General features: G+C 43.7%; 1 protein-coding gene across 2 annotated transcripts in view; it reads left to right on the top strand.

The window, feature by feature from the left end:
* NET1 (neuroepithelial cell transforming 1) overlaps nt 1–8,555 on the top strand; it is a 69,207-nt gene extending 60,652 nt beyond the window's left edge. For both annotated transcript variants that reach the window (XM_084808997.1, XM_084808996.1), the window contains 6 exons: nt 800–896; nt 1,443–1,519; nt 2,352–2,609; nt 3,246–3,416; nt 4,847–5,033; nt 6,510–8,555. In XM_084808997.1, the coding sequence (XP_084665123.1) occupies nt 800–896; nt 1,443–1,519; nt 2,352–2,609; nt 3,246–3,416; nt 4,847–5,033; nt 6,510–6,916 (1,197 nt within the window). In that variant the 3' untranslated portion in view covers nt 6,917–8,555. The remainder of the gene's footprint in view (nt 1–799; nt 897–1,442; nt 1,520–2,351; nt 2,610–3,245; nt 3,417–4,846; nt 5,034–6,509) is intronic.
* The last annotated feature ends 4,095 nt before the right edge of the window (nt 8,556–12,650 follow it).

Below are 12,650 nucleotides of genomic sequence, written 5' to 3' on the forward strand. Positions count from 1 at the left end.
TAAAACCATGCTGTGGTAGTTGTATTTGGTTGGGCTGAAGTCATTCTGGAGAGAAGTGAACTGTGCCTAGTATGTCGTGAAAGGAACTGGTTAAACATATTCCTTGCACTAGTTACTATGCTGGGTGCTCCCTTGTTGATTGCTACATTTCAGTGAGATTATTTACAAGCTACATCCTGCAGGAAATGGGAGAGGAGAGGTGTAAGAGAAGAGAACTGTGCATTTGCTGCCTTGGCAGCTTGGTGGCTGCGTTTATGTTCCTGTTGGATCTTGATATTTTAACTGCTTAGAGATATTTTAAAATCTGTTTGGTGGTATATAAATCTATTACAATAAATACATCTGTGGGCTTGTCCTCCTCTCCCAGCCTGACAGTAAGCAAGTTCAAGATGTGGCCCTAGCGTAGTACAGTGAAAGCAGCGTGCCTGCTTTTTCAAGGTCATTGATCCTACGGTCAAACCCCAAATGCTTTGGGAACTTTTGCCAGAGGCTTCTTTAGGGCTTTGTGATCACAGCAATGTTGGATGCAAGATTGCCTAGGAAGCTGCCTTAGAACAGTTTGGCTCCTTGGTCTGTCTAGCTCAGTCTTGCCTGTGCTGACTGGTAGCAGCACTCCAGTGTTTCAAACAGGAGGCTTTCCCAGCCCTACCCAGGGATTGAACCTGGGAGCTTCTGCAAGCAAAGCGTGTGCCTTGCCTCTAAGCTATGGCCCTATTGCCCTCTTCCCCATCACCGTGCAGCTGTACTACCATGGCCTGTTAGATGCTCTTTGGTAATTCTCATCCCTGTTTGTTAACAGGCTTACCATGACCCCATGTTGAAGCTGTCCATTATGTCTGAAGAAGAGCTCACTCACATTTTTGGGGACTTGGATTCCTATATCCCTTTGCATGAAGGTAAGTGTTGCCTGCCCCCCCCCCCCCCCCGGTGGTGTCTTGGATTCCTGTATTTAAATGAATAGGAATATGTCACATTCTCTGTCAATTCTCACAGAACTCCAACTAACTTACAAGTCAAAACACAGTGAGCGATAAAATGTGTATTGCTTTAAAAACAATGCCACGTCTGCAATCAGCCACATAAACATTCCACATAAAAAGCTACCCATCCATTTAAAACAGCACAGAACTGCCTGTGGAAAAAGCCCCTCATTGATGGGGGGACTGATGCTTCCCACTAGGAAAGGGCCTTGCAGAGCAGAGCCCAGCTCAGGTGTCCTAACAGTCCTCATCGTAGATGCAAAGCGGGGCTTCCCCTGCTGATCTAAGGATGTATGGGAAGAGGCAGTCTCTACGAGTATGCAGACTTTAGACAACGAGGGCTCTAAAAGTCATCCCCACCATTCTGAATTAGAGTTGGTTACCCTTTGAAATGTAGATGTCTTGACTTATATCTCTAGAAGTGTGTCCTGGTGCCAACACCCTTTTGTGTTTATCTTGCAGACTTTCTGGCGAGACTGGGAGAAGCAACAAGACCAGATGGGACAGTGGAGCAAATTGGACCCATCCTTGTGAAATGGGTGAGGAACTCCCGGCTATCTTTCTCCCAGTTTCTTTTGGGATATCAGCTCTCAAGAACTCATGACAACATTAGCTAGAAAACCATAAGATTTGGAATTCAAACTGATGTACTTACGCCAGGTTTCACGTGCAAAACAAACTTTTCTGGCCTAAATGACTTGCATTTCTGTTAGGTTATTTGTTAGTTATCAGATTCTGGTGACTTTGCACCACTTTTCCTCTATTTCGCCATTCTCTGAGGCAGCATCTTCCATTAGTGGCCTCCTTTCAGGTTCAGTCACCCATCTACAATATGAGGGCAACAACATTAACCTAACTTACGGGCTGTTGTGTAAGAATTACTAAGATAATAGATGTGATGTAACTTGGACACTTGAAAAAAGCTATATGAAGGCTAAACACTATTAAAGAGATGGATGTGTTGTTGCAACTGTGCATAAAAAGATGTAAAAATGATTACACCTGAAAAAGAACAGTATATGCTAAAGATGATGGAGGTCAGAAGTTCTCTCTTGAAGAAGGGTGCAGTCTATACTATGAAAAAGTGTACAGTATGTCCATCTTCAGACCTGAGGCTGCACTGGCTTCCCTTAACCAAGAGGTAGCTGGTTACAGGAAGCCAAAGAAATTGGACACGGAATGTGCCCCTTGCTTGCTTTCTTCTCCCCCTGCTATTTTAGCAAAGTGGGAGCTGCATAACTGCAATTCCTCAAATTCATACGTAATACTGTAAAGCACCCAGTTATGGAAAGAGCAAATTGCCTGACTCATTCAAGAGGGTCAGCAGTTCTGAAGCAGCAGTTAACAAATACTGTGTCATTGTGTCTCTAGCTACCGGGACTGAATGCATACAAGGCCTATTGCAGTAACCAGTTGGCTGCTAAAGCCCTTCTGGACCAGAAGAAGCAAGATCGCAGAGTCCAGGACTTCCTCCAGCGTTGCCTCGAATCTCCTTTCAGCCGCAAGCTGGACCTCTGGAGCTTTCTGGATATCCCACGGAGTCGCCTGGTCAAGTACCCTCTGCTCTTGAAGGAAATCCTTAGGCATACACCCAATGATCATCCTGATGTTCAGATTCTGGAAGAAGCAGTAAGTGGCTGTGGATTGAGCTTCAGAGTTACCAATAACATTCCTTTCAGGCCAAGAATTCAAACCTGCAAATAATTTTTTTCTGTGAAAAAATCAATAACAAATGTAAATATAGATACAATTTGTTAAAGGATAGATCAGATTAACCAGATATTGACCCCAGAAGTGATTACTACATGGCGTTGCTCACAACAATTTTTATTCCAAAGTTAGATCTAGTGTGAGGCCATTGATGTTCAGATGGCATTAGGGTGGCAGATTGGCACCAGGTGTGTGGCACAGTTAGAGCCCGGCATATCTGACCCGTGGCTTCCAGCTGCCAGGAAGTTCTCCTGCACAAGTCTCATTGAGATGAATAGGAGCTGTGCAAGCATGCTGTAGTGCTCTTGCTTGGCTTCAGCTCACTTCAGTGTGGCTTGTGCAAGAAACCCCCTGTGTGTTAGTGAAAGGGGGTGGTGTGCCAGCTAGTTTTGTCCTGACCTGCCCTGCTTCATTCGAGCAATGAGATTCTTTTACTATGGTGTCCCGTTAAGTAATGCCATCCTGCATCTACTCAAATTATCACCTGTATTGAGATGTGCTTATACCTGACTTCAGTTGTCAAGTAACATTAATTGGTAGACACTTTCCTTGTAGATCTCCATAATCCAAGGAGTCCTCTCCGACATCAACTTGAAGAAAGGGGAGTCTGAATGCCAGTACTATATTGATAAGCTGGAGTACCTTGATGAGAAACAGAGAGACCCACGGATTGAAGCTAGCAAAGTACTGCTTTGCCATGGGGAGCTGAAGAACAAGAACGGCCATGTAAGTACCTCTCTTAGCAGAGATGAGAATGGTGATGCAGATGCTCCCGTCTTGGACTTCTTGGTCAAGGAATAGCCAGGCAAAACAGAACGACCTTAAATCAGAGGTTGGAATGTTCATGAACTTTTCCTGCCTCAAATTCTTGCTAGAGTGTGTTCTTTAACCCACTAGAACTTAGGGTTCAATGCCTACAGCTTCTCTCAATTTGTTCTCTTTTTCTTAAGAGAACAGTGTCTTCTTGCTGTGTCAGAATTGGAGTTCCTTTTCTTTCCTTCCAGCGATTGGCGTCACTTTTGGGCTAAGGCATTAAGGAACCCATTAAGAGGCACCAGACTGTAGTTCAAGACAGAAAGCAGGGCTGGTGTCTGCTCAGGTTCCAGATGGTTGTGAAATAATTAGCATAAAAGTACCATGGAAAGCATAACATGCGTTTTGCAGTGGAATCAAGACGTATTTCCTGAGCATCCTGGTGATGTAATGCATCCCCAGAGCCCTTCCAGACATGTAGTCTTCTGTGCTGAAGAAAACTGACAACAGTTTGAAGTCTAGCATGGCCCTATTAAGCTTGGCTAATGTTGCTTCTCAAAAATAGAAGCTGGAACTTGAAGGGTTACTTGGCGTTTCTCCCAGCTGTGAGCAAAAATCTTGTGGCAGGTCAGCTTGACCTCTTTCTTAGTCAAAACTATCTTGTGCCTGCTTCATTTTGAAGCTATGTAGAAATGTTAATTAGCAGTCTTGCATCATCCTGCTCTAGCATTATTAGTCCTGCAGGAAACAAAGTCACATCTCGCCTTCTTCCCCACCCCCATTGGCATTTGGATGCAGGAACCTCTCCTGAGAGTGTTGCCCTGATGGGGAAATGAGCTTATTTTAGATGGTGCCATTTGTACATTGTCCCAATATGAACTAAAATTCCTTTGTTATGAATATAGGACTCATAAGAGCAGGGATTGGATAAATAAAGCTGCCTTACTGAGTCAGACAGTTGCTCCAGTATAGTCCAGTATTCTTTGTTCTGACTGGCAGCAGCTCTCTAGGTCTCTGGCAAAAGTCTTTCCAGCCATGCTACCTTGGATCCTTTTAACTGGAGATGGTGGGGATTGAACCCACAGCCTTCAGTGTGCAAAGTGTGCTGTACCACTAAATTCCTCTGGTCGTAGTTGTATTGTTTAGCAGGAGTGTGTTTTGAATTCTTCTTTGGACCTGGGTTAGTGATGGTGAGTTGCAGTAAGCTCTTGCCTTCCATCCTAAGTGTGTGCAGTAATTCTGCCTAAAGTAAACTTGTTAGGCTTTAGGTGCCACAAGACTGTTGTTTTTGCTGCAATGAACTAACACAGCTACCCGCTGGAATTTGCCTAAAGTGTATACTTTTTCTGATCAAGATACTGATCAAGGTGCTTACCCAAAGCTTTCTCTTCCTTCCTCCCCAGAAACTCTACGTCTTCCTATTTCAAGAAATCTTGGTTCTAACTCGGCCTGTGACACGTAACGAGCGCCATTCCTTCCAAGTGTATCGGCAACCGATACCAGTTCAGGACCTGGTGCTGGAGGACTTGCAGGATGGTGATGTGAAAATGGGAGGGTCCTTTCGAGGTGCATTTGGCAATTCTGATAAAGGTATGAAGTAAATCAACCTGCCTTCTTTAGTGTTCCCTCTGTCCAAAGGCTGGTGTGTAAGCAGCTGTTCTTGCTGAACGGGGATTGGTGAGGGCTGATTCCTTTTTCCTTGGATGTTGGTGTCTCAGATGGATCTTGTGCATACTTTGACATGAGACCAGACTGTGACTTGCCAAGCGCTGAAAACTGTTTTGATTGATCTTGGACGTGGTGACTTGTGATCTGGATGCAGGTTAAACATTCCCAAGGCACTTTCAACAAATTAAAACCACTGCGAAAAAAATTGTCTTGGGCTGCCTCAACACTGGATAAAAGTAGTTGCACAATTTAATCCTGCATGACTACTGTGCCCACTTGTCAATAGTGCTGAACACTTAATGCTTGTCAGTCAGCAAAATGGAAGCTCCATGGGGAACACTGGTGGGCTTCCTTTGTCCATAATGGTACTCTTTTGTCCATACCACTGTTCATGACAAGCTGGCTGAGTTGACAAGAAGGGACCTCAGACTCAGGAATGGTTTTCTGAACTCCCAAGTCCATTAGTTAAGTGTGGTCCACTCCTTTTGTCCTGGAGGCATTCCTGTAAGTCAGCCTCCTGCAACCTGGTGCCCTCCAGATGTGTTGGACTACAGCTTACATCACCCCAGCCAGCTGGCATGATGGGAGTTGTAGTCCAACATACGTAGAGGGCATGGGGAAGGCTGCTGCTTGTAAGAAGCAGTAGCAGTAATCATTGTCCATGGCAAATGGTTACTAGTCTTCTTTTTCCCTTAAAAAGCAGAGAGGAGAGATACCTGGAAAATCTGAGAGACAACGTGAAGCTGTCTAGGAAGAACCTGATTGATATGCTTAAAAAGATACATATAAAAGCATGAAAAAGAAAATACAAAGTTTAACTTCAGGAATTCAGATTCAGTACTCTGATAGCTATTCATGAGTGAACTTTAGCTCTCATCCATGGGGAGTGATAGAGGACAAATGAATTCATAAATAGTTTTTGAGTCTATTTTTGAGTAAGCACTGAACTTGCATTCAAGAGCAGCCTTTGAATTTATGACTTCATAGGTGTATATATGTCTGGATGTGAATTTTGTTGTCTGTACATCCATCCATCCATCCATCCATCCATGTCCACTGTGTATTTTCTCCCCACTCTGTGCCCCCCCCCCCCAGTATATCCTCATATCCCTCTTCCCTTCCCCCCACCCCTTTCAGTTTTTCTGGTTGCTCCCTTTAGCTGTATGCTTCCTTGGACCTGTGCAGGCAGGCAGAGTCAGAACTTCCAGGTGTACGAGGCTGCTGGCCTGGCATAGCTTGTTCACACTGTAGTAAAATTGTGGGGGTTGAGCTTGGGTGTTTCACTGGGTGTATTTTTCTAGGAGACAGCTACCGGGAGTGAAACCACACATGGTATTTCTTACTGGAATCCTGTTAAGCAAACCTGACAGTGGTTTCCCTCTTGTTTCCTCTCTCTAGCTAAAAACATCTTCCGAGTCCGTTTCAGAGACCCTGCCCCAGGCCAGTCCCACACACTGCAGGCCAACGATATTTTCCACAAGCAGCAGTGGTTCAACTGCATCCGCTCAGCCATTGCGCCCTACCAGCCAGCGGTCACGCCTTCCGAGCTAAAAGAGCTGCCGGAGCTGAGTGAAGAGGTGGAAGAGAACAATCCCTCTGTGTCCAGTGCCAAAATCCAAAGGAGGCAGTCCACTATGTCTGCCAGTAGTCACATGGAGCTGGATGAGAATGTGTCAGAGTGCAGCTTTGTGATGGACATAACCGAGGAGTCCAAGAATGCAAAGACGTATAGGATGCATTCTGGGCTCAGGAGGACAAGGGAGAAAGCCCAGCTCAGTGGCAAGCGGAAAGAGACGCTTGTTTAAAGGAGGCGGAGGCCTTTCTCCACTGTTTATTTATAAATAAAAAGTGTACATTTTCTTTCCTGTAATGTGAGAATGGTGAGGGTTACTTCTTCTGAACATAAATGTCTGTGTGTTTTTGTTTGTGTTTATGGCAGCTACTGGTTTTCAGCAAACGTTGAACTGGAGTCTGGTTCTGGGAAAAAAAATTAAGGACTCTTGATTTCTGGGTTGTAACAGGACACTCCATACTTTTTGAAACTGTGTATCTATGGACAACATCTATCACAGGATTTGATGGTGAGAAACTCCACATTTTTGAGGTTTGATTCCCAAAGAATATAGAGCAGCTCCATTCTAAAAGTCTTATTATTTTTCTCACAAGATCAATATTGCAAAATTGATCCTTATTTAAAATGGAGTATTCTTTCACTTGTTGTGTAATTCTCATTTACACAGCAATCCCAGGCCACTTAATCTGGAGCAGTCTAATTAAGTTCAACAGAATTACTCTAGCATTTACTCTAGAGGGAAGTGGTCTGAAGCCTTTAGCCCATATTTCTCAAGAAAACAGACTCCCAAGTTCAACGGTTTTCTGTCTTACTGACTGGAATTCTGTACCTTTTTGTTGTTCGTTGTACATTCCTTGTTTGGATTGACATGACCTGCCAAGTATTTAATCTTTTTTTTATTATTATTTGAATAAGTTCACAGAGAACTCATTTTGTACTTCAAATTCAATGTATTCCTCAACATTTGGATTGGCTTTTTAAAGTACTTGATGGTGTGTGTATGTGTGTGCATGTGCATTGTATGTTATGTATATTTAAAAGCCAATTCAGAACTTTACCAGGTGAAGCAAAGCCATATGTTCTTGAGATGTTGGGGAAATGGGAGTAAAGAGATCCCACCCCCCAAGTGGTTTGGGGCTCCTGTGCCTAAAATAGCTCTACTTCAAAGAGGAGGAGTTGAGTCATCAGACCCTTCTCTCTCTCCTTAAAGGTAGAGGGGAACCTAAATGGTCAGCAAGTGGCAAATCTTGAGGGGAGGGAACATGGAAGTCCATTTTGATGTAGCATCTTGGTTGACCGCAACAGGCCTGTAGAGCAGCTTGTGTGCTCTGAACTACTGAAAGGGAATCGCAGTGAACACAGAAGGCTTAGAGAATGTCGCAAAAGGGTTAGGCAAACAGGAAAGTGTACCATGGTGAGCATAAAAGGATGAGGTTACATTTTTAAAGGTGTCAAAGGATGCTTGCTGTTGGAAGCTAAGGGAAGGCACATTGTATGTTGTAAGAAGAATTGAGACGTGGTGGTGGTGATGTGCTTGTTAGTGGGGAGAAGAAAAGAAACTGGTGAGGTCTATTTACTTGTGACTTTTTTTTGGAGGCCTAATCTCAAGCAGGGAGGGCATTTAACTTGATGTAATGCAAAATAGCATACCTGAAGCACCACCAAACATTGGCCCAAGAGAAAGGAGAGTACTGCAAGTGAGTTTAGGAAAAAACTGTTTCTGGTGCAGAAGAGCATCTGGCCAGAAGTGATGATGGAGTTGAAATTCTGGAAGCAAATGTAAATAGACAACAACCAAAGCACTGTGGTTCTCTGTAAATGTTTCTTTGTACAGTGTCAAGAGCAGAGTACAATTAAAACCTTTACAGCATCTTTTCTTCTATTGCTTCTTTAATTTTGAAGGGTGGGTGAAATATCAATGACGTCTTTCTAATTTTGGACACATCCATGGCTCAGATACCTGGCTCACGATCTCCTACCCAACAACTATTGGAATACTGTACAACTCACATTCCCTTCAATGAATCCAGGGCAGGCGTTTCTATTGGCCTTCTGGGGTGGTTTTATTTTATATTTACAGGAAACACATAAAACGAAAAGGCACTTGATACATGAGCTCTGATACAGAGCTCTGAGACTGCAACAGAGAACAAAAACAATTTATCTTGTAAAGCATGCTCCCTTACAATATATTGTCTCCAACTTAGTCTCCAGCTTTGGTTGGTCTTCTGATGATCAGTCCCACCAAAATTCAACCAACTGGTGGCTTGACTTCAAAGAACACTTCCCCCCACCTGTCCAGGATAGTTTGCAAAAAGCTCATCTAATCTTTTAACAAACTTTCCATCAGCAAAGCCTGTAAAATATGTCAGCAATGGTTTGCTATTATCATTCAAGGTATATGTAGTTTGATGTATTAACAGTACTACCATATGAGATGAAAAGCTAGAATCAAGAGACAGTGACTACTGCTTTTCTAGTAAGCTTTTATGACTCACTTTGAACTGGATGTGAACCTCATAACGGTAGAAAGTTCTCCAACAGAAAGCTAGCCAAGTTGCACGCTGGATATGATGTGAAGGTGGGCATGCTTCGGCCGTCCTTTGATAGGGAGAGGTGGAATCTAGGAAGTCTATATGTATTAACAAGTACATAAATAGATTTCATCCTCTGAGCTCATTGAACTCAATATTCTATCCATCTCCCTCCCCTCCCACCTCTGCAGGGAGACCAACCTTACATTACTGATAATTGTGACCCTAGTTGGCTTGTTAGCTGTGGAAGCAGCTGCCATTTGCCCAGATGTGAGACTCTTAAAATATTGATCTACACCGCTGAAGGAATTACAAATGCTGTAGCTCAGTGACTGGGACTTGGTGAACAATGTCCCAGATTTAGACTTCTGGACCATGGCTGTGCAACAGCCTTTGAGAAGCTGTGTTGCATGGTATCAGTCGGGGCGGGTGTGTGTGTGTCTCACTACTTTCTTCCAGCCTGTTTCCCATAGTCCAAGAGTGGGTAACTTGTTGCCCTCCAGATATTTTGGCCTACAACTCTAATCAGCCCTAGCCAGCATAGCCAGTGATGAGGAATGGTGGGCTGTGGCCCCCCAGCTATTTTGGCGTACAAATTGCACACCGATGCCATAGTCAAAACAGCTTTATTGCCCCAATATATAGAGGCATCCCCTTATATCCCTCTTGGGTTTTTTCCACAGCATTCTCTTTTTGCTACTTGTGTGTCCCATTTTCACCTACTACAACTCATCCTGAAGAGTGAGCCAAGTTCCAAGATGCAATTCTACTGCTGAAGTGCAGGGGATCTGTGGCCTTCCCTGAAAACAGGCTGCTTCTGTCTGGGAAATTTCAAGGAAAATAAAGGATTTGTTACATGATTCAAAGAGGCACTGGGTTCCGATGTATCCTGCACAGGCTGCAGTAGGTGGGGCTGACATTTTTGGAGGCTTTCATCTTTAAGAAGGCCATAGGCAGGCAAAAAGGTACTTCACTTGAAACGACTTAATTTCCTCATTTTTTCCCGCTGAAAGGAAGTATGAATGTTTATGAGGGGGGAATATTAAATGAGTTCACGCTATCTGACTACAAGGAGCTTTGCTTAGGACTTTATGAGCGTAGGGTCCATTTCCACTTCTCTAAGGCAAACATGGAAGGGTGACTTGTTTTCTCTCTTCACACGGCACACAGTTAAACTGGAATTTTGCTATCACAAGATGTAGTCATGGCCACGAATTTGGGTGGCTTTAAAAGAGGATCTGACAAATGCATGGAGGAGGAGAAGGTTGTTCATGGCTACTAGTCCTGATGGCTATATGCTACCTCCATCTGTACACCAGTAAGTAGCTGAGAACACATAGGGTTCTGCTGTTCTGCTCATGTCCTGTTCGTGGGCTTCCCACAGGCAGCTGGTTGGCTACTCTGAATAGAATGCTGGACCAGATGGACCTTCGGTCTGATCCAGCAGGGCTCCTCTTAAATTCTTAAGAAGTAACCATGGGTGGATACAACCATTTGTTGTGTCCCTGATGGCCATACAACTGTGGGCAGCTGGTTATCTTAAGATCTGCCCATGTGGGAGACTTTTATCACAAGACCACACCAGTTCAGAAATTTAGGGAAGCAAAGCAGTGCTGAAATGTTACCCATCTGCAAAGGAGTTTGCTTTGCCAAATTGCTTGATTTCATCATTCATCTGTTTTCGGTACAAAATTCAGCATAGAATGAGGTTTTATCAGAACTATTCTTTAAAACTTCTCAGCTTTCTCCTAAGAGGGGCCTCTAAATTCACTTTAGGTAAAATCCTGTGTGTATGTGTACATCTACACGCACAAACACACACCATTTAATCAGCCTTACTGAACCCTTTTGGCTTGCCTTAGATATTTCACCCCAAATTTCACTTTAGGTGACATTCCAGTGGTAACTTCACTTTAATTCAACCTCTTGGCTGAGGCCCCCTCGGCTGGTTTGGTTTGCATATGCCAGTTGTGAGAGCAGTCTTTCCAAGCATTCCCTGTCCTGTGGAATGCTTGGAAATGGGTCTCAAGGCTTTCCTGTTTTACAGCCGTTGATATTAGGTTGAAATGCAAACACAGGAGGCTTGGTTTCTGTTTTAAAGTGCCCTTTGCTTTGAGCAAGAAAGAGCTCATGAAATAATTCCTCCTACCCAAATTGTAATCGGCACGCTGTTCAAAGCAGTGTCTGGGTTTCATGTCTCACTGTGCGTGATGTGCCTTTGGAAAAACATCTGGCACAATCATTTTGTAAAAAAAATTAAATGAAGAGAGAAACAATTGAAGCCTAATTGTTTTCAGCTGCTGAGCTACATGTCAGATGTTCAGACAGTGTGTAAAACAACAATAGAACCCACTAGCTGCTGTTGGAGTGGTTTCTTCAAGAAGGGATGTAAGAGCTTTTCAGTTTTCACCATATCATGATGAGACTTGGCCCTGTGAAAAAATCTCAACCTGAATATTAAAGCCCAGCAAAATGTTGCATCTCCCTTGTTATTAAGCGGAGCAAAATTCCAGATTCAGCGTTGGATTTTCTCTCCAATCCCTCAGCTCTCTGCAAAAATATGTATGCATCATAAATGTTCTTGTATGGCTTTCTGAAAAGTACATTTGTTCAATGGCAACAGTAAGAACCGAACATGGAACAACCAATTGGTTCAAAATTGGGAAAGGAGTACGACAAGGCTGTATATTGTCGCCCTGCTTATTTAACTTATATGCAGAGTATTTCATGAGAAACGCCGGGTTGGATGAATCACAGGTCGGAATTAAGATTGCCAGGAGAATTATCAACAACCTCAGATATGCAGACGATACCTCCCTTATGGGAGAAAGTGAAGAGGATCTAAAGAGCCTCTTTTTGAGGGTGAAAGTGGAGAGTGCAAAAGCTGGTTTGAAACTCAACATTAAAAAAACTAAGATCATGGCATCTGGCCCCATCACTGCCTGGCATATAGAAGGGGAAGGAATGGAAGCAGTGACAGATTTTATTTTCTTGGACTCCAAGATCACTGCAGATGGTGACTGTAGCCATGAAATTAAGAGACGCTTGCTCCTTGGGAGGAAAGCTATGGCAAACCTAGACAGCATAGTAAGACGCAGAGACATCACCTTGCCAACAAAGGTCCACCTAATCAAAGCTATGGTTTTCCCAGTAGCAACGTATGGCTGTGAGAGCTGGACTATAAGGAAGGCTGAGCACTGAAGAATTGATGCCTTCGAACTGTGGTGCTGCAGAAGACTCTTACGAGTCCCCTGGACTGCAAGGAGGTCAAATCAGTCCATCCTAAAAGAAATCAACCCTGACTGCTCATTGGAAGGACTGAAGCTGAAGCTGAAATATTTTGGCCACCTAATGTGAAGGGAAATCTCACTGGAAAAGACCCTGATGCTGGGAAAGATTGAAGGCAAAAGGAGAAGGGGACGGCAGAGGATG

This window comes from Heloderma suspectum, chromosome 7 (genome assembly GCF_057233095.1).
Source record: "Heloderma suspectum isolate Gila_16-S chromosome 7, 16-S_ref, whole genome shotgun sequence".
Classification (NCBI taxonomy): Eukaryota; Metazoa; Chordata; class Lepidosauria; order Squamata; family Helodermatidae; genus Heloderma; species Heloderma suspectum.